Below are 19,197 nucleotides of genomic sequence, written 5' to 3'. Positions count from 1 at the left end.
GGCGACCCTGCCGCCCCTTCTCTTCTTGTCCCTGACCTCTCCCCCCCTTGCTTGGTAGTAAAACATAGCACTGTCGAGAACATCCTTGATGTGGGTGTAATCCTTTTTGTGAATGTTCTTCGACGAGTCCAAGTAAAGAGCATGGAGAATCGGGGGTAGAGGATGATGAGGACGGCGCGCCCGCCGCTACACAAAATAAGTACACCTCAAATTAATTAGCCTCCACCGTGCAAATGAATGATTGAAATTGAAGGAAGGATAGCAGCGCGGATGACTTACATGGGATGATAAGGCATGAGAATCGCCTCCTTGTCCTTATTGACGAGCATGAAACTGACGATGTAATCCCTCATGTATTCACCGTGCTTCGCGCAGACTCCCAAGAAGCCCTCGTGCATGTAGTACAGGTCAGCGACACAGATATGAGGTATCTGCTCAACCCCGATGATGTAGTTCATGTGCAAAGCATAAAGGCAGACAAATGTAAAATCCAGCTTCTTCACGTGAAACATGTCGAATATGTAATCGAATCGGAGGAAGAACTTATCCGCGGGGAAGGAGTCGATGTACGACATTTGCCGCGAAATGTTAACCACGTAGAGTGGGTATCCTGGATCTTTCGAGGCGATGAGGCCTTTCTCTATCCGCAGCACATCGTCATGAAGTCTCCTTAGATCGCCGAATCTGGCCCGTAGCATTGTTGCAGGTAGGATTGGTTGACCGGGGATATGCCATTTATCCGCATTGGGGATATCTATACGGTCCTGAAGCCGAGGCTGTTGAGGCGGCTGGATCATAGAATCGGCTTTTTTGCCTTTCCTCGCTCTCTTCCTAGACTTCTTTACTACCGGAAGGTCGTCCATAATACGTTGAGACGACAATTCAGGCATCGACTCATGTGCTCAAACCCTGAGGAGGTGCCAGTATAGACATACTGTTCAGCGCCATCGTCATCCTCATCCTCATCCATGTCGACGTCATCAGCGACTAATGGAGCCTCCTCCTTACCCCGTCCGCTATCACCCAACCCGACACCCGACGCTAATTGGGTAGGTGGGGTGTTGATGTTCATACCTTGCTGAGGCTGCCTGCTCGTGGGTGTGCTCCCGGCCGCCTCCAGACGAAGCAGACTCTTTGGCCACAACAGGACCCACCCATTGCAACAATCACCAAGCCGCCGCGGGGTCTCGTCGTCATCCCCCACTAGTATTAGAGGAGGCAAATTCTCGTGGCCCGGTTTGACATTGGCCACGGAAACCTTGAAGACGTTCGGGAGGATCGGCCGGTTGTGGAACAATGGTTCCTTCGACTCCATTATCATCGCCTTCCCCACGTCCACCTTCTGGTCGCCGATGGTGTACAATATGGTGCACGGGGTTTCGTCGGCCTGCAAAGAAAAGTCTACGACGTGAGACATCTGAAAGGCAACGAAAACGGGAGATTATACATTTATATTGAAGGGGGCTGGTGTGACAGATACCGTGAAGGCCTCGAGCTCAGCCAAAGACGAAGCACCGCCGAGCACGTCCGGTGCGGGAGCCAGTGCGGGAGCAGGTGCGGGAGCCGGTGCGGGAGCATGTGCGGGAGCCGGTGCGGGAGCATGTGCGGGAGCCGGTGCGGGAGCCGGTGCGGGAGCAGGTGCGGGAGCAGGTGCTGGTGCAACGCTAGTCGAGCTGCTCCCCAAGAAGTCAGCACGGGGAAAGTCTGCATTTTTTTCTGGATTTTGCCTTGTCCAAGTGAAAATGGCCGGAACCAAGGAAGTAGACAAATCTGCAACCACCTGTTTTGCGGCAGCTACCGCTGTTGCGACTGTCTGAGATGATTCTTCTCAACCGTAATCTCAACCTTCTTGTCGATGTTATCTTCAGTTAACCTCCATCTTTCCTTTCTCTCCTCCGTGGTCTCACGGTAGTACTTCTCCCACGTGGCGCCGTCTCTGACACCGTGCACGCGTCCATACGATGGTCAAGTATCCACCGGTTGTCGTTTCAATATGTTCAACACCTGGTTGAATGGAGTGTCCCACTTGGGCCTCGCCAATGCCTCAGACGGCGAGTCGCTTTCGGCCGCAATCCTGTGCTGCTCTCTCTGCAAAAGGCACAAGGATCGTTTACAAACATGACTAACGTGTGCAGTCGAATTGATCAGAAACTAAAATTACCAGCAGTCTCATGAACTCCGTAATGACCGGTTTTGTCTCGTAAACCTTCTTCACTGGGTCCCAATGGTGCCGGGCCCTGAGGACGTCACGCTCCTACGGGACAGTGAACTCCGCCAAGGGGTCTGGGATGCCCAGACTCGCGGCTTCCGCGTCCTCCTTGGCCCATTTGGACCTCTTTCCGCCGTAACCACGGCTTCCGAGGTGGTGGCTCCCAATGTTCCTCTCTTGAAGCCACTTCATGTACTTAGACTTTTTTTGGCAGCTTCGGCCTTGCAAGCTTCCTTGAATATTTGAAACCGCTCTTCCGTGATTGTCGGATTATCCCTTACAATCTCGGAGTAGGGTTCCTTCTTGTCGATGATCTTTGCTTTCACTCGATTTTTCCAGGCAGCCAACGCGTCGCTAAACTTGGTCATGGTGTGTTTGTTTATCTTCTTCATTGCCGGGTCCTCATCTGGATCTTCATAATCCTTCTCATTCCGGCCCGGGAACAAGAATATCTGGTGAAACTTCTTTAGGAGGGAGCGCCTCATATTTTCTATCTTCTGTAGTTTCTCATCGTTGATGGTGGCGGTTGTCCGTACGATGCAACCTATTTGATTGACGTAGCACGAGCGCGCTTCCTCGGGCGCCTTTGGCTCAAAATTGCCGTCGTCCACCTCCATGACCACCAGTCTAGTAGTCCTGAGTTTGTTAGGAAGCCGTTGCCTCTTTGCTTTCGGTTCTACACCGGCTCTGCTCCCCGAGGCAGCGCCGGTCTCAGTCTCAGCGCCGGTCTCGATGCCGGTCTGAGTCTCAGTGCCGGTCTCAGTCTCAGCACCGGTCTGCGTGTCGATCTCAGTCCCCGATGCCACCGGTGGGCCCAGCAACAACATCGGTTGATCGTTGACAAGGCTAAAAAATTCATCTGCCGCCCGATAGACGTCGTCGCAATCACCAGAACCCTGTCCTTCATCGTTGCTAGCCATGTTTCCTATGATTAAATCTAGTCAATTAATTCTAGACCTAATAAAATGAATAATGACATAAAAAGGCCTATTGTTTTGCAGGAACGTTGACTCCTTCCTGGTGCGGCAAATCCCGGGCACTCGATATGTCCTAGTTTGTAGCACAAGTCATGCCGAAATTCACGGAAAATTTTAGCATGATCTTTGCTAAAAAGTGGACAAATCGAGAACCTGAAATTTGCCGGAACAGAAATGAATCAACATCCCGGCAAAACATAGGCCACTCAGCTTCATTCCCTAGAAGCAACAAAGCCACTTGGGCACAATTGAACCACTTCAATGAAAAGATATAACATGAGCAAACACTATTGAGGAATTTGCATATAACATTGCCACTTCAATGAATATATATAATCAACAATAATGGAATATGCAAATGAACATCAATGACATATATCATATAAAAACAGTCTTGTTTTTTGTTTACATAGTAACAATTAGTTTGACCAAGTTTTTGAAAAGAAAAACAATTCTGTTTTTTGTTTATAGCTAAATGCCATATCTACTATTTTTTTATAGCTAAATACTTTTGTTTTTGTCTAAAGCTAAAAGTCTAGGAACTCCATTTTCTCTAACCCTTCTGACCTCACTAAAATTTCCACAGCAAGACCTTAGTACCTACACCCAATTTCTTCAAAATATTCAGGTCCATAGTCCAAATAATTCAAATTTCATTTGAATAAAATTTGGAACAAATTCAGGTCCGTAGTCCAAATATTTTTTTATAGCTAAGAGTTTGTTTATAGCCTCTGTTAATTTAAATCTAAATGCTACTATTATTTATACACCCTCTATTAGTTTAAAGCTAAATGGAATTACTGTTTAGGCATTTTCATAAAAATTGCCCTAGCTAATTTCCTAAAAAAATTGCTAATCATTTTTCCTAAATGCTATAAAATGCCTACTGCCCTAAAAAATCTAGGTTCATATGAACATCTAGGGTTCATATGAACATTAACACAATATCAACATATATATGAATTGCCCTAGCAGAGAGAGAGAGAGGAGGGTAGGGGACAGGAGATGCAGAGCCTTACGGTCGGCGGCGAGGGCAGGCTCTGGCTCGGGCGGTGGCGGTGAGGTCGAGGGAGGCGGCGGTGAGCTCGAGGGAGGCGACATTGAGGTCGACGGCCTCGGGCGGCGGCTGTGAGGTCGAGGGCGGCCTCGGGCAGCGATGGTGTGGTCGAAGGCGGCGGGCGGCGGCAGTGTGGTCGAAGGCGGCCTCGGGCGGTGGCGGTGTGGTCGAAGGCGGCAGGGCGATGACGGCGATGTAGCAGTTGGGGGACAGGGGGAGTAGAGAGGGGGGGGGAAGGACTTAGCGAAATTTTGAGCCCGGGCTGTCGGGATTTGAGTCAAACTAGCAGTAGCGTGTTTTGCCGAAACACGCTATAGCTAAGATAGCTATAGGGTTTTCCAGAGAAACGTGCTACGGCTATTCCTTTCTGTTTTATTTTTATTTTTCTTTTGTTTTCTTTACATTTTCTTTTTTTCATTTCTCTTTTTTCTATTTCTTTTATTTTCATTTACTTTTCTACTTATTTTTCTATTTATTTGCTTTTTCATAGTAGTAGCGCTCTACAGCATAAACGCGCTGCTACAAAGTTTTTAGCAGTAGCGTGCTTCTGGGAGAACCGCTACTACTATTCCTAGCCTACCGGCATTAGTGAGGGAATTTTAGTAGTAACGCTTTTCTGTGAAGACGCGCTACTGCTAAAACAATTGTTGTAGCATGGTTTTGCAACAAGCGCTACTACTAAGTAGCCCTAGCGTCGAGTTTTGACCAACGCTACTGCTATACCTCTGTGTATAAGGTTTTCCCTAGTAGTGTCACTTGGGAGTATTAGGGGTCCTACACCTTGACAAATTTGCTAGAGCTCTCCGGTTGCGTTGTCAATGGTATGAGTGGCATGACCCAACGAAGATTTGGGTTGGTTCGGAAACCCGTGCGACAAAGAGGACATGGATCTTTTTTATGCTCTCACCACCATCACAGTTGACAATGGGGAAAGGACGCCATTTTGGGACGCACCGTGGCTCGGCGGCAAGAAGCCAATTGATGTTGCACCCCTCATATACAAGATCTCGAAGCGCAAAAGTTGGAAGGTTAGTGGGGCCTTGCACGATGATGCGTGGATCAAGGCCATTGACATGCATTGTGAGCTGACTTGGAATCATGTGACTCAATTCATTAAACTGTGGTCTCTGCTCTCTCATATAAACATCTCCCAAGACGTCCATGACACCATCATTTGGAAGCTCTCCCCTAATGGGGAATACTCGGCCAAATCAGCATACAAGGCGCAATTCATGGGAGCTATCCTCACGCCCATGAACAAGGTTATTTGGAAGGTCTGGGCACCCCCCAAGGTCAAATTCTTCGCATGGCTAGCCATTCTGAGCACCCCCAAGGTCAAATTCTTCGCATGGCTAGCCATCCAAAATAGGGTGTGGACGGCTGACCGTCTAGAACGACGCGGGTTGCAAAACTGTGGTCTCTGCCCGTTATGCAAGAGGGAGTTCGAGTCCGCCGCTCACCTTTTCTACAGATGTCGGTACACTATGCGGTTGTGGAGGCTGATTAGAGATTGGTTGCAAATTGGCGGTATCAACATCAACTAGTGGGAGGCTCATCACTCTCTCAATAATTGGTGGACTCATATGGCCAGGCACAACAAGACGATGGCGACCCTCACCTTGCTCACCACCTGGACCATTTGGAATGAGAGAAATGCAAGGGTCTTCCAGAAGAAATCAACGCCCCCAAATCATCTTGCGAAACTTGAAGGAGGAAGCTAGGCTCTGGGTGCTAGCGGGTGCGAAACGCGTGAGTAATTTGATGCCACGAGAGTAATGTCTTTGTTTTCAGTGGGCCTCATGTGGCTCCGACTTAAACCTTGTCTCCTTCCTTAATTAATGAATGAGACAAATCTTTTGCCTCTGCGTTAAAAGAAACATAGAAACCTTTTTTTATACCCCTCTGTTTTTATTTACTCTGCATATTAGATTTAACAGAAGTCAAACTTCATAAAGTTTGGCCAAGTTTATACAAAAAAATATGAACATTTACAATAGTAAATCTATATGATGTGAAAGTATATTCAATAATGAATCTAATGGTATTGATTTATCATTGTATATGTTAATATTTTTATCTATAAACTTTGTCAAAGTTTACAAAGTTTGACTTTGACCAAAGTTAATATGTGGAGTAAATAAAAATGGAGGGAATACATTGCATAAATAAATATAGACCTATTTTGGTTTGTAGGAATTTTATAGGCATCCCATAAGATATGATTTGTATAGGAAATTTTTCTTTATAGCCCTTTAGTTTGTAGGAATATAATTTTTCATTCCTATGGAGGAATTCTTCCTATCCTCCACATTTCATAGGAACATAAACATTAATCTAGACTCAATGAAAAAAATACTATGATGTAAACCAAAGGACATTTTTTTTATTTCTATTCATATGATTTCAAATACATGTCATCTCATTTCCTGTGATTTTTATATTTCTATGACTTTCCTATCCTATTCCTATGAAACAACGGAGGCCATACGGTGTGAGGTGTGGTTAGCTGACTGGCTAGACAAATGCGGGTAGCTACCGGCACCGCTCAATTTTTCACTTTAGGAGCTGCTCTTACGGGGCAATATGACCGACCCGCTGTAGATGCTTTGTTCTGGCTGAAGCCCGGTGTGTGTGGCCTCCATCATCCCAGTTCTCACATCCAAACTCGAGTCCTCTTGGCGCCACGCCACACAGCCAAAGATGAGCCACAGAACCATCGTCTCCTCCTCACCGCTTCCAACATCTTACCGCAAAGATTCAATTCGCAGAGGAACCGAGAGCCCAAAGCTCCCAGCTAGCTAGCTGAAATGGCTCTCGCCCACCAGATCACCAACCAGCCGCTCCTCTCCTCCCCGCCGTGCCTCCCAAGAACCAACGGTAGCAATGCGCGGACGGCGAGGGCGCCGTTTCTTGGCCACAACTGCTGCCTGAAGCTTCGGGATACGGCGAGGAGCTGCGTCGTCGTCCGCGCGTCTCCGTCGGCTCAGGCGGAGCCCAAGTCCGGAGATGGGGACGGGGATGGAGGCCAGGAGCCGTACGATGAGTACGAAGTGGAGATCCTGAAGCCGTACGGGCTCAAGTTCGCCAAGGGCCGCGACGGCGGCACCTACATCGAGGCCATCTTCCCCGGCTCCTCCGCCGAGCAGATCGGCAAGTTCACCGTCGGCGACAAGGTTATTGCCACCAGGTCAGTCCGCTGAGGTGATCCTCTCACACCAGCCAACCCACAACAATTTCAGAATGACCGCCCGATCAAGATTTCTTCCGTGTTGCTAACTGATGGCAAATTCACAGCGCCGTTTTTGGAGAGGAAATCTGGCCGGCGGCAGGGTACGGCCAGACCATGTACTGCATCCGCCAGCGAGTTGGCCCTCTCTACATGAAGATGCAGAAGAAATTTGGTAAGAAGAGTTAGTACTTGCATGCTTCATTGTGAGTTTTTTTTTTAGAACGAAGACGCAAGGAGTGTCCGGCTTTAACTTAATAAAGCCCTCGGACAGGTAGCATCCAACAGACAATACAGTCTTAAACGGAAGGAAATGAAAGAGGCCGTAGCCAAAGTTTAACATGCAACCGGCCTAGGCCTGAGAGAGATAAGGCAAAAGTTTAAACATGCCAACACCGGCAAAGAGAGGAACGGTCATTGACTTCTAGTGGCGTGCCGCAATTTGGATCAGTCGAATCCGCTCCATCGTCTCCTGCATCCGCTCAGCGTCCCGCCGTTTCCCCAATGGCATCCAAGTCTGGAGGAACATATGGCATTTGAAAACATTGTCAGCGGGGTGAGATGAAAATTTATGTTCTATGGTGATTTTGTTTCTAGTTGTCCATAGAGCCCATAACAGCGCCCCTACGCATCTCCAAAGCACTCTACCGAACCCACCCCTATGGGCCAGGAGTATGCCACGGAGGTCACTACTCGAGCGGGGGTTCCAATTTTGATCGAAGGCCTCCCGGACCGCACTCCAAGCGAAGCGAGCGAGATGGCAATTGAAGAAGATATGGTTTGCATCCTCGTGCGCACCACACATCACACAATTGCCATCGGACGGCCCGTTCCGTTTTGCTATGTTGTTAGAGGACGGGAGTCGGTCGCGGAACATTTTCCAAAGGAAGACTTTAATTTTGAGGGGGATGGTCACTTTCCATAGCCCCTAGCTATGTCCAATGCCGGGCCCTCCGTCAGTTTATTGTATAGGGACTTAACCAAGAATTTCCGGGAGCTCGTGAGGGACCAAGAGACCGTATCGGCCTTGGGGCGCAACGATACTACCGCAAGCTCGCCTCGTAACTCGTCCCAACCAGCACGTTCGGCGCCAGAAAGAGGCCTTTTGAAATAAATGGCTGGCGGGTTGGTTCTAAGCGCATCAGCCATGAGGATATCTATGTTGGTAGCAAGTTGGTATAAGGATGGGTGGTTGCGCCACACCGGCTCCTGACCGAACCAGTGGTCTAACCAGAATCGCGTGGATCTGTCGTCGTTAACGCAAAGCCTAGCTGCAAGCACGAAGGCCGGTTTGACAGCCTGGATCCCATTCCAGAATGTCAACCCATTGGACTTGGAGGTAAGGAAATTCCCGTCGGGGAAGTATTTTGCTCGAAGGATATCCGGACTACGTTCATAAGTTTGGAGTTTATAATCCCAAGGCCGCCATATTTCTTAGGCCTACATATCGCTGCCCACTTTACTAAGTGGTACTTCTTTTTGGATCCAGTTCCTTCCCAGAAGAACTTGGATCGGGGGGTGTCAAGCTTGGCATGGACGCCATCTGCTAGGAGGAACATGCCCATGGTAAACATGGGAAGCAAGGAGAGGCTAGTATTCGTCAGGATGAGCCTAGCAGCCGAGGACATGAACCGGCCGCGCCAAGGGCTGACCCGGTTCGCCACCTTGCCGTACAGGGGTTCCCACTCTTGGATAGAAATGTGTTTGTCAGAGATGGGGAGGCCCAAGTATTTAAACGGGAATCTGCCAAGCTTACAGTTCAACAGGTTGGCAACGCGCAAAGCTAGAGGTGCGGCCATCCCAATGGCTATGACCTCACTTTTTAGGAAATTAATCTTGAGGCCGGAGACGATCTCGAAGGCCAGGAGTATGAGCTTGATCAAAGGCAATACTGTGATCGTCCGGCTCAAAAAGCAGCATGGCATCGTCCATGTATTGGACGTGTGTGACCCCTCCTGGGATGAGGTGGGGAACAACACCGTGGATGTGGCCGGCGCCCTTCGTCTTGGAAATCATGGCAGAGAGGGCGTCCACAACAAAATTAAAGATTAGAGGGGAGGAGGGGTCACCCTGCCTAAGCCCTCTCTTGTTGCGGAAGAAGTTCCCAACTTCTCCGTTTATCGACACCGCCGTCTGCCCCCCCGAGACCAGCTGCATCACACGATGAACAAAGCCTGACTCGAAGCCCTTACAGACGAGGACCTCGCGAATGAACTCCCAGTTCAATCGGTCGTATGCTTTTCTGAAGTCCAGCTTGAGGAGCACGGCTGGTTGCTGAGTTCGTTTGATCTCATGGACAATCTCCTGCAGGACTACCGGACCCTCGAGGATATTACGCCCTTGAGAAAAGCCGACCGGCTGCGGCTCATGATTCTATGTGCCACCGGGGCCAGCCGCGTCATATAAGCCTTAGCACAAATTTGGAAAGGCACGTTAATAAGGGTGATAGGCCGGTATTGTTTAATGGAGTCCGCCCCTTTGACCTTTGGAATTAAACTAATGACCCCAAAGTTGAGGCGCGAGATGTCTACCGTGCCTAGCGCAAATCCGTTAATGATATCGTAAAACTGCGATTTGAGCATGGGCCAAAACTGTCTGAAGAAAGCCACCGGCCAGCCATCCGGGCCGGGGCAGTGTCGGTCTTCATTGATCCAATGGCCCTATCGATATCCTCCGTGGAGAAGGACAGGGCAAGGGCGTCGCTTTCGGCCTGAGAAACTCGAGCTTCGTCCCCCCCAAAAGTCAGCTCGGAGGCGCAAGGGTTTCTCCTCTGCTGGTCCCAACAGATTGAGGAAGAACTCGTAAATGTGAGCCGTAATATCCGCTTGGCTCACAAGCACCCCTTGCTTGGATTGCAGACGCAGAATCGAGCATTTCCTTTACGCCCATTAGCATAGGCATGGAAATAGCCTGTGTTGGCGTCACCCTTGGTGATCCATTTGACGCTGCCCCGATGACGCCAATATTCCTCCTCTTCCCTGAGGATGGAAAGCACCTGGTTCTCGAGGGCGTATCGATTAGCCCATTTGGCCTCCGAGAAGGCCCTAGAGTCTGCCAGGGCGTCAAGGGTTTTGATTTCGTCTATGAGGGCTTCCCTGGCTCTCTTCGACTCGCTGTCGTGGTTAGCCCCCCAGCCACGGAGGAAACTACGCAAGGTGCCGACTGCCAAGATCCATAGATCCATTGGCCCTCTGGTACGACCGGTCGCGACCATCGCTAGCTCCCAACGAGCGATGATCAACGGGATAAATCCGTCCACCTCGAACCAGCCAGTTTCAAAGAAGAAACACCGACTGCGTTTGAACCTGTCCTCCCCGGAGGCCAAGATGAGCGGGACATGATCCGATCCTATACGGGTTTCTGCAACTAGCGTACAAAGAGGAAAAATAACTTTGCAATCGGACACCGGTTCTGGCGATCTCCCGCAGGGCGGAAGCCGCAATGGCGTTATTGAACGTGGCCACCCTTGGCCAATCAATATTCCGGTTATTTTTATCCGCCCCCGAGTGGATGAGGTTGAAGTCACCACCAAGAACGATGGGGATGTTGGCGGCTTGCTTGGTCCCAACCAAGACTTGGATTTCGCTCAAAAAGTCTGCCGAGCGCGAGTGATCAGCTGGGCCGTAAACACACACGATCGCCCACGTAGCTAAGGAAATACAGTGTTTGATCGTAGCCGCAATAAAGAAAGAGCCAGTGTCCCAACTTACAACATCACATACATCACGATTACATCCCAAGAGAAGCCCACCCGAATGACCGGTGGAAGGGATCCAACCCCACAGAAAACGTTGAAGGGGATCGAAAGCCGTGAGATCTCTAAAGGTGAAGTCTGTTTTGATCGTCTATTGAAGCGCCACAATATCTATTTGTTCACGGGCAATGTATTCTCTAAGCTGGGTGCGTCTGCCCGAGTGACCGCAACCCCGAATGTTCCAGAAAAGATAGCGCATCAGATAATATGGTTGCCTAGGCGCACCCCTCTGGATGTCACCAGTTTTGCCACTCTTTTCTTAGCCAGGGCACGGCTGGTGGAGGGGGTCACGTCCACCTCCCTGGCTTCGGCCTCCCCATCGGACGATAACATAAGCATGGCGCCAGGCACAACCCCAACTGTGTCCTGGGCCAGATTGGAGGCCGCGGTGGCCTTGCTGACCTTTGTCGCGGCCGCAGCTTCTGCCAGAGCCGCCTGAGCGTTCTCACGCGCACGAATCATAGTAATAATATCAGCGCCCTCCGCACCTAACTCAAAACCACTATTGTCGAGGATCGAAGCTAACTGAAGATCGGAGAAAGCGTTCAAAATTTTATAGGACGGGGGTGGGTTACCTGCAGTCTCGAGATTCTTGTCGGCGAGACGGAGCTGGGCACTTTCCAGGGAAGAAAGCTCGCCCAGCGCCGCCTTGGACCTGGCACTTGGGGCCTGCTGAATCACCGGCGTCGCCTTGGAGCGCTTGGCCTTGGCCGCCGAACCCGCAGAGCTGAGCGATGCCTGCAGTTCCCCGCCCGATGGCGCCACTGGGGACGGTAGGGAGAGCACCGTGGGGTTGGCCGTCGGCTTCCGGACCGCAGTCTTCTTGGGAGCACGCCCAGAGCCGCCCGAGCTGCGCCGTCCGGACTGGGGGGTGCGGAGAGGAGGGTCGTCAAGCACACACCCAAAGCGTCCGAACCTTGCAGGCCGAGCGAGGCCGGTGCAGGGGTGGGAGCAGATCCGGTCGCCAGCAGCTGCACCGCGGCTGACTGGGGAGCCGCACCCACTTTCATGTTAGAACCATATTGATCAAATGCCCTAGCCAGCACACGGGCCGCCGGAGGGCTGCTCCCAGCCGTGTCGCGCACTGCGAGCGCCCCTGGCTCCGGTGTCTCCTTGTCCACAGGTGGATCTTGAGCACAGAGTCCCAGCTGGTCCCAAGTCTCCGTGTCGATCGACATGTCCGGCATGCTCTCGTCAGGATCCTCATCGCGACACGCCATCACCACATCCATGGCCTGGCCGTTAGGGAGCGCTGACTGGCCCCCTAGGCCGCCATGGTCACCCTGTTTCTGTGTCTGCAGCCCACCAGTCCCCGAACCGGACGGGCCGCCGCGCTTGCCAGAGGGTCGAGGGGGTGCATCATTGGGGCCTGGCGCCGCTGGCCCGTCCCCCGGGCGCTTGGGCAGCCTCTCCACCTCGACCTTGATGTCGTAACCCTCGTGATTGAACCAAACTTGAACAAAACCATTCATCTTATCTGGAGCCTTGCAACCAAACTTTATCCTCACCGGTCCCATCCGGATGAGGGAGAGCTCGTCCACCACAATGGGCCTCCCAAGCATCTTGAGCCCCTCCATTAGCCGGTCCACGCATCGGTGCTTCTTGGGTATGCCATGGAGACGGAGCCACACCTCCGGCATCGAGAGGGGCACAATTTCTTCATGGAGAGAGTCTCGGACCAGCACCGTGATGTCAATGATGGACAGGAAAAGCTTGCCGCTGGATTTCTCCATATGCAGCAGATCAGCAGAGGGGAAAACCATCGAGAAATCATTGTCGCCTACCTGCGCTATCTGCCAATCCCAGTCCCCGGCCACCATATGCTTCAGCTCTTGCTTGAGCGTGCGGAGCGAGAGCCTCCCTGGCTTCGCCGTAAGGATGGCGCCGTTGACCGCCTTCAAAGCAGGGTCGTCGTCCTCGTCCACGTCTTCAAATTCCATGCCAAAAAGACCCTTCACCGGGAATGGCGCTGCCCATGATCTGCAAGTTGAGATGCTTGCCGTGGGTCGGGCAATACGCAGAGGCATGTCCTTCCTGCTTGCAGATCACGCAGAGAGGGGGAAGGTGCATTTTGCCTGGAAATGGCCTGTCTGCCCGCACTTGAAACACTCGGACCCGATCTCTTCTTCGACTGCGATGGGCGCCGCCGCCAAGCCCCGGGGTGCATCGGGCAGGGCCACCGCCAGCGGCTCAGCCGACGCCCGCGGCTTCTTGGCCAAGGGGTCCTCCTGGCCCCCACCACAGAGGGGATGCTCCTGCGGCTTCCGCTCGAGCTCGCGGCGTCGCTGGCCCTTCTTCTGCTTCTTCTTCCGTTCTTGCTGTTGCCCCCACCACCGCGGAGGAGGACCCCAATCCCCCTCGCGCCTGTAGGGACCGAAACCTTGACCATGGCCATAGCCGCCACCGTAGCCGTACCCGTTGCCGCCGCCGTCGCCCTAGCCTTGCCCAGATCCGCCGCCCTCGCCCCTGCTCGACGACCTGGCACGGAGCTCGCGCTTGGCCTTGTCACGCAGATCCTTCTCGCGCCGCCGCTCAGCCGCAGGGATCGGGGGCTCCATTGGCCTCTTCTCCGCCTGCCGGTCTCCCATGACCGTCACCGCAGCAAAGGACAGGAGGAGAGGTGGAGGGGAAGGAGATGGGTGGAGAGATCTGGCGGAACGACCGAGGTGCCGCACCTCACTTGGGGTAGCAGGAAACCCAGTGAGGGGTCGCGGGTGCCCCGTAGGAGCCATAAATAGCGGGGCGCAGCAGGCACACGGGCCAACGACAGGGGGGGCCGAGGAGCGGGAGCCAAGGAGAGGCCTGGTCCAGCTTCACTGTGAGCGTGAGAGATGCGAGAGTAAGGCACCGTGTGTGCCGATCTGCTATTGCTCTGTATATATGTACATGTTACAAGTCGTGCGCAATGGCGCAGTTAGACAGAGAGAGGAGAGGTGCGACGTGCGCAGAGAGGGAGAACGTGTGCAGGACGTGGGCATGCACGTAGAGCGCTAGGAGTCAGTCAACACCCCGCCGCAGCTGCAGCATCCGGTGGTCGGATGCACAAGCTGGACCTGAAGTCTTGGAACGCCGGCGTGGGAAGCCCTTTCGTCAGGACGTCGGCGAATTGCTGCTTGGTTGGGACGTGGAGAACACGAAACTCGCCCAGCGCCACCTTCTCACGAACAAAGTGGATGTCGAGCTCGATGTGTTTCGTGCGCCGGTGATGAACGGGGTTGGCCGCCATGTACACGGAGGAGATGTTATCGCAGAAAACCACCGTGGCCTTGGGCAGCGGGACGCGGAGCTCGCCAAGAAGTTGCCGGAGCCAGCAGCACTCCGCGACCGCGTTGGCGACGGCACGGTACTCGGCTTCTGCACTGGAGCGTGAGACCGTGGCCTGGCGTTTGCTCGACCAGGAGACCAGGGAGTCACCGAGGAACACGGCGTAGCCGGAAGTGGAGCGCCGCGTGTCGGGGCAGCCGGCCCAGTCGGCATCCGAGTACGCAACCAGGTCGAGCGACGACGAGCGATGTAGGTGCAGCCCGTGGTCGGTGGTGCCGCGGAGGTAACGGAGCACGCGCTTCACCAGAGCGAGGTGGGCGGCGCGTGGGTCGTGCATGACGAGGCAACATTGTTGAACGGCGTAGGCGATGTCCGGCCGCGTCATCGTGAGATATTGCAGTGCACCCACGAGGCTGCGATACTCCGACGGATCAGTCACCGGCGAGCCGTCCGTGGCCGACAGTTTGGAGTGCGTGTCGACGGGGGTCGAGACAGGCTTGCACTCGACCATGTTGGCACGCTCCAGGAGTTCCTCAGCGTAGCCGTGCTGAGAAAGGAAGAAGCCTCGGGCGTCCCTGGTTACGGCGATGCCCAGAAAGTAGTGCAAGGGCCCGAGGTCTTTCATGGAGAACTCCGCGGACAGCAGCTGTTGGAGGCGATGAAGGAGTGTCGACGAAGAAGCCGCGAGAACGATGTCGTCGACGTAGAGTAGCAGGTAGGCCGCGCCATCGCCACTGTGGAGGACGAACAGCGACGGGTCGGAGCGGCAGTCGCGGAAGCCGATGGTGCGGACGAAGGCGGCGAACCGCGCAAACCAGGCCCGCGGTGCCTACTTGAGGCCATAGAGCGACTTGTCGAGGAGGCAGACGTGGTCGGGGTGGCTTGCATCGACGAACCCGACGGGCTGCTGGCAGTAGACGCGCTCGGTGAGGTGACCATGCAGGAATGCGTTGTTCACGTCCATCTGGTGCACCGGCCAGTTGTGCGCGGCAGCGACGGAGAGGACGACGCGAATGGTGGCCGCCTTGACCACCGGCGAGAAGGTCTCGTCGAAGTCGACACCGGGGCGTTGGGAGAATCCACGGACCACCCATCTTGCCTTGTAGCGTTCCAGGCTCCCATCAGCTGTGAGCTTGTGGCGGAAGAGCCACTTCCCCGTGACAATGTTGGCGCCGCGCGGTCGGGGAACGAGGCTCCATGTCCGGTTCTGCATCAGCGCCGCGTACTCAACCTGCATTGCAGCTAGCCAATTCGGGTCACGTAAGGCAGCACGCACAGTTTTGGGAACGGGGGAGACGGAGTCGGCCGTGGCCACGAGGAGAGACTGGTGGTATTTGGGGTTGGGGAAGAAGCGCCCTGCTTGGGCGCGTGTGATCATGTGGTGGGTGGGAAGTGGTGGTGGTGCCGGGCGGGGAGCGGCCGCCGGTGGCTGGGAGGAGGGCGCGGTGTCGGGTGAGGCCTTGGGCTCGGCGGTGATGGTAGAGGGCGTGGATGTGGGAGCGGACGGAGGGGTTGAGCTGCTGGCAGGCGGAGATGGTGCCGGGACGGTTTGGTCAGGCGTGGGAGGGGCACCCGCAGCAGGTGCTGGGCTGTGGTTTGGTGTGGGCTGACGAGGGCGGCTACTGCGCGCCCGACGAGGGAGATCGACGGGGGGCAGGAGATCGGTCAGGTCAGAATGGGTTGGGGTGTTCGGCTCGATCGTGTTTTGTTGGCGAAACGGGAAGGTGGACTCGTCGAACACAACATGGCGCGAGATGACTACGCGGCCGGTGACACGATTTAGGCACCGGTAGCCCTTGTGATCTTGTGAGTAACCAAGGAAAACACAAGGAGCAGACCGGGGGGCTAGTTTGTGCTGTGAGGTGGCCCTGAGGTTTGGGAAGCACAGGCATCCGAAGACTCGCAAAGCGGAGTAATCCGGATGGACGCCATAGAGCAAGAAGAACGGCGTTTGGTTGTGCCGCGGTCGGCAGGGTCGACGATTGAGCAAAAAGGTGGCTGTTTGGAGAGCCTCGGCCCAGTACGGGTAGGGCATGGATGCATGTATAAGGAGAGAGCGTGAGATGTCGTTAAGTGTCCGCAGCGCACGCTCGGCTCGCCCGTTTTGGGGGGAGGTGTATGGACATGACATGCGGAGAACAATGCCCAGAGAGGAGAAGAGCTGGCGAGAGGCATTATTGTCAAACTCCCGACCATTGTCGGTTTGTATGGTGAGGACGGGTAAGTTGAAGTGGCGACACACCAGTGTGATGAACTGCCGTAGGGTGGGCAGGACCTCGTTTTTGTGCTTAAGCGGGAATGTCCACATAAAATGACTGTAATCATCGACAACCACTAGATAGTACTGATAGCCAGAAATACTAAGTACAGGAGAGGTCCATACATCACAATGCACAAGCTGAAAGGGAAAATACGAAACATGATCTGATGAACTAAACGGTAGACGGTGGCTTTTGCCGAGACGACATGCAGTGCAGGTGGTGTGAGCAGCGTCCGAGACGATGGACGCACGCCGGAGGGTGGTGTCCAGAGCGTCGTCGCCAAGGTGGCCGAGGCGGCGATGCCAGACGTCGCGTGAGGTGGCGGTGAAGGCTTGGTGATGACGGGTCGGCGGTGTTGGGTGCAGTGGGTACAGGTCGTCCGGCGAGTCAGAGCGGAGGATCACCGCCTTCGTTCTTCGGTCCTTGATAGAGAAACCAAATTCGTCAAATTCAACGTTAACTGGGTTTTCACGGGCTAGGGTTTTAACGGAGATGAGATTTTTGATGAGATGTGGGGAGACTAGAACGTTGTTAAGAGTGAGGGGTTGGGCTGTGGTGGGTAGTTGCAGATGACCAGTGTGCGTGACTGCCATAGTACCACCATTGCCAACCACAATGTCAGGTAAAGAACAACGACGAGATGAGGAAAGCATACCCGGAGACGCAGCCATGTGGGAGGACGCGCCGGAGTCAAGGACCCATTCCCCGCCGGAGTTGGAGGATTGGCCCTGCTGCAGGCTCATGGCGTTGAGGGCGTGGACGAGAGTGGCTTGATCCCACGCCGGCGCCTGGATGCCACTGGGTGCATTGGTTGCACCGTAGAGCGGGTGAGGAGGAACGGCGCCGGGCTGCCAGTAGGTTGGAGGCGCACCAGCAGGCGGGGGTGGCGCCCAGGAGTGAGCCGCCATGCCCGCAAATGGCGCAGGACCGCCAGGACGCGGGCCGAGGATGCCAGCCCCAGGAGCGTGCGGGCGCCATGGCATGGGCCAGGCATGAACCAGACCCGTCCAGGGTGTCGAGTTTGGAGCAGCAGGGCGAGGGGGGGCACCGCCCCCGCCGTGGTTGGACGACTGGCCACCACCAAAGCCGGACCCCCTCCCCCTTCCTCTGTGTCGGCCACCACCGCGCCCGCCCCCGTTGGAGCGGTTGTTGTGATCGCCGGGGCCGCCTCCGCCCGCGGGTGCAGGCATGGGCGCGCGCCCGGCATGGAGGGCGATGTCGGGCTGCGTCTCCTCGGCGTTGCGGCTCTCTTCGAGAAGAAGGAAGGCGCGGCACCGGAGCAGTGTCGGGAAGGGAGACTGCATGGTGAGGATGGGAACCGCATACCGGTAGCGAGGGTGGAGGCCGCGGATCATGTTCAGGACCTGGTCGCGGTCGGTGACGCGCTCGCCGAGGTCGGCAAGACGATCAGCACACTCCTTGAGCCTGGCGAAGTAGGAGAGGATGGAGGAGGAACCCTGCTCGATCCGGCGGAACTCTGTGGCGAGGAGGACGAGCTGGTGTTCGCGGTTCTCGAGGAACAGCACGCAGATCGACTCCCACACGGCGGCCGCCCTGGCGCCGCGCTGATGAACCAAGCCGAAGACCTCGGGGCTGATGCGGTTGTAGAGCCACGAGACAATGTGAGCGTCATCCTGGAGCCAGGTAGGGTCCGAGGGACGAGGCGGCCCGGCGATGTGATCGACGACGCCGGACTTCTGAAACTGGACCTCGAAGAGGGTGCGCCACTGGGAGAAGTTCGGCGGATTGAGGGAGAGCACGACGGGGACGTGTTGGTTGATGAACACGCCGGCGAGAGGGGACGGGGAGATGGAAGAGCTCGCCTCGGAGTCATGGCGAGCAAGGAGGGTGCCCTGCGCGAGCGCCACAGGGGTGACGAGCGGCGGCATGGCGCGGAGAGGTGTGGGGGGAGCGCCGCTGGTTCCGGGTGGACGGAACGGCGGAGGAGGCGGGATGGCCATGGCCGGAGCCGGAGTTGGGGAGCAGCGGAAGAGCGGCTAGGATCGGGGAGAGTAGCCGGTGTCTGATACCATGTGAGCGTGAGAGATGCGAGAGTAAGGCACCGTGTGTGCCGATCTGCTATTGCTCTGTATATATGTACAGGTTACAAGTCGTGCGCAATGGCGCAGTTAGACAGAGAGAGGAGAGGTGCGACGTGCGCAGAGAGGGAGAACGTGTGCAGGACGTGGGCATGCACGTAGAGCGCTAGGAGTCAGTCAACATTCACCAATCCCAGCCCCACTGACCGCAACAGCCCCTGAGTCGGGCATGGGCCCAGAACCAGAGGCCGGCCCACCACCAGCAGACTTGGCCCGGCCCATGGAACACTGCAGGGAGGACTCGGCACGCTCCTGTGCCAGCGCTAGCGCCACCGCCGCCATCACCACCGACCCCGCCGCCGTCTCCAGCGCCGGAGGGGACAGGGAGGGAAGCGCAGGCCACTCCTCCC

The 19,197-nt window shown here is 54.8% G+C and overlaps 1 protein-coding gene across 1 annotated transcript in view; it reads left to right on the top strand.

Annotated features, from left to right (window-relative positions):
- Positions 1–6,882: 6,882 nt before the first annotated feature.
- LOC123044885 (protein MET1, chloroplastic) overlaps positions 6,883–19,197 on the top strand; it is a 15,398-nt gene continuing 3,083 nt past the window's right edge. Inside the window, exons 1-2 of the mRNA XM_044467766.1 lie at positions 6,883–7,430; positions 7,538–7,644. Of these exons, the coding sequence (XP_044323701.1) occupies positions 7,051–7,430; positions 7,538–7,644 (487 nt within the window). The 5' untranslated portion in view covers positions 6,883–7,050. The remainder of the gene's footprint in view (positions 7,431–7,537; positions 7,645–19,197) is intronic.

The sequence above is a fragment of the Triticum aestivum genome, chromosome 2B (genome assembly GCF_018294505.1).
Source record: "Triticum aestivum cultivar Chinese Spring chromosome 2B, IWGSC CS RefSeq v2.1, whole genome shotgun sequence".
Classification (NCBI taxonomy): Eukaryota; Viridiplantae; Streptophyta; class Magnoliopsida; order Poales; family Poaceae; genus Triticum; species Triticum aestivum.
Note: the sequence above shows the minus strand (reverse complement) of the source record. Positions and strands in the feature narration are given on the sequence as shown.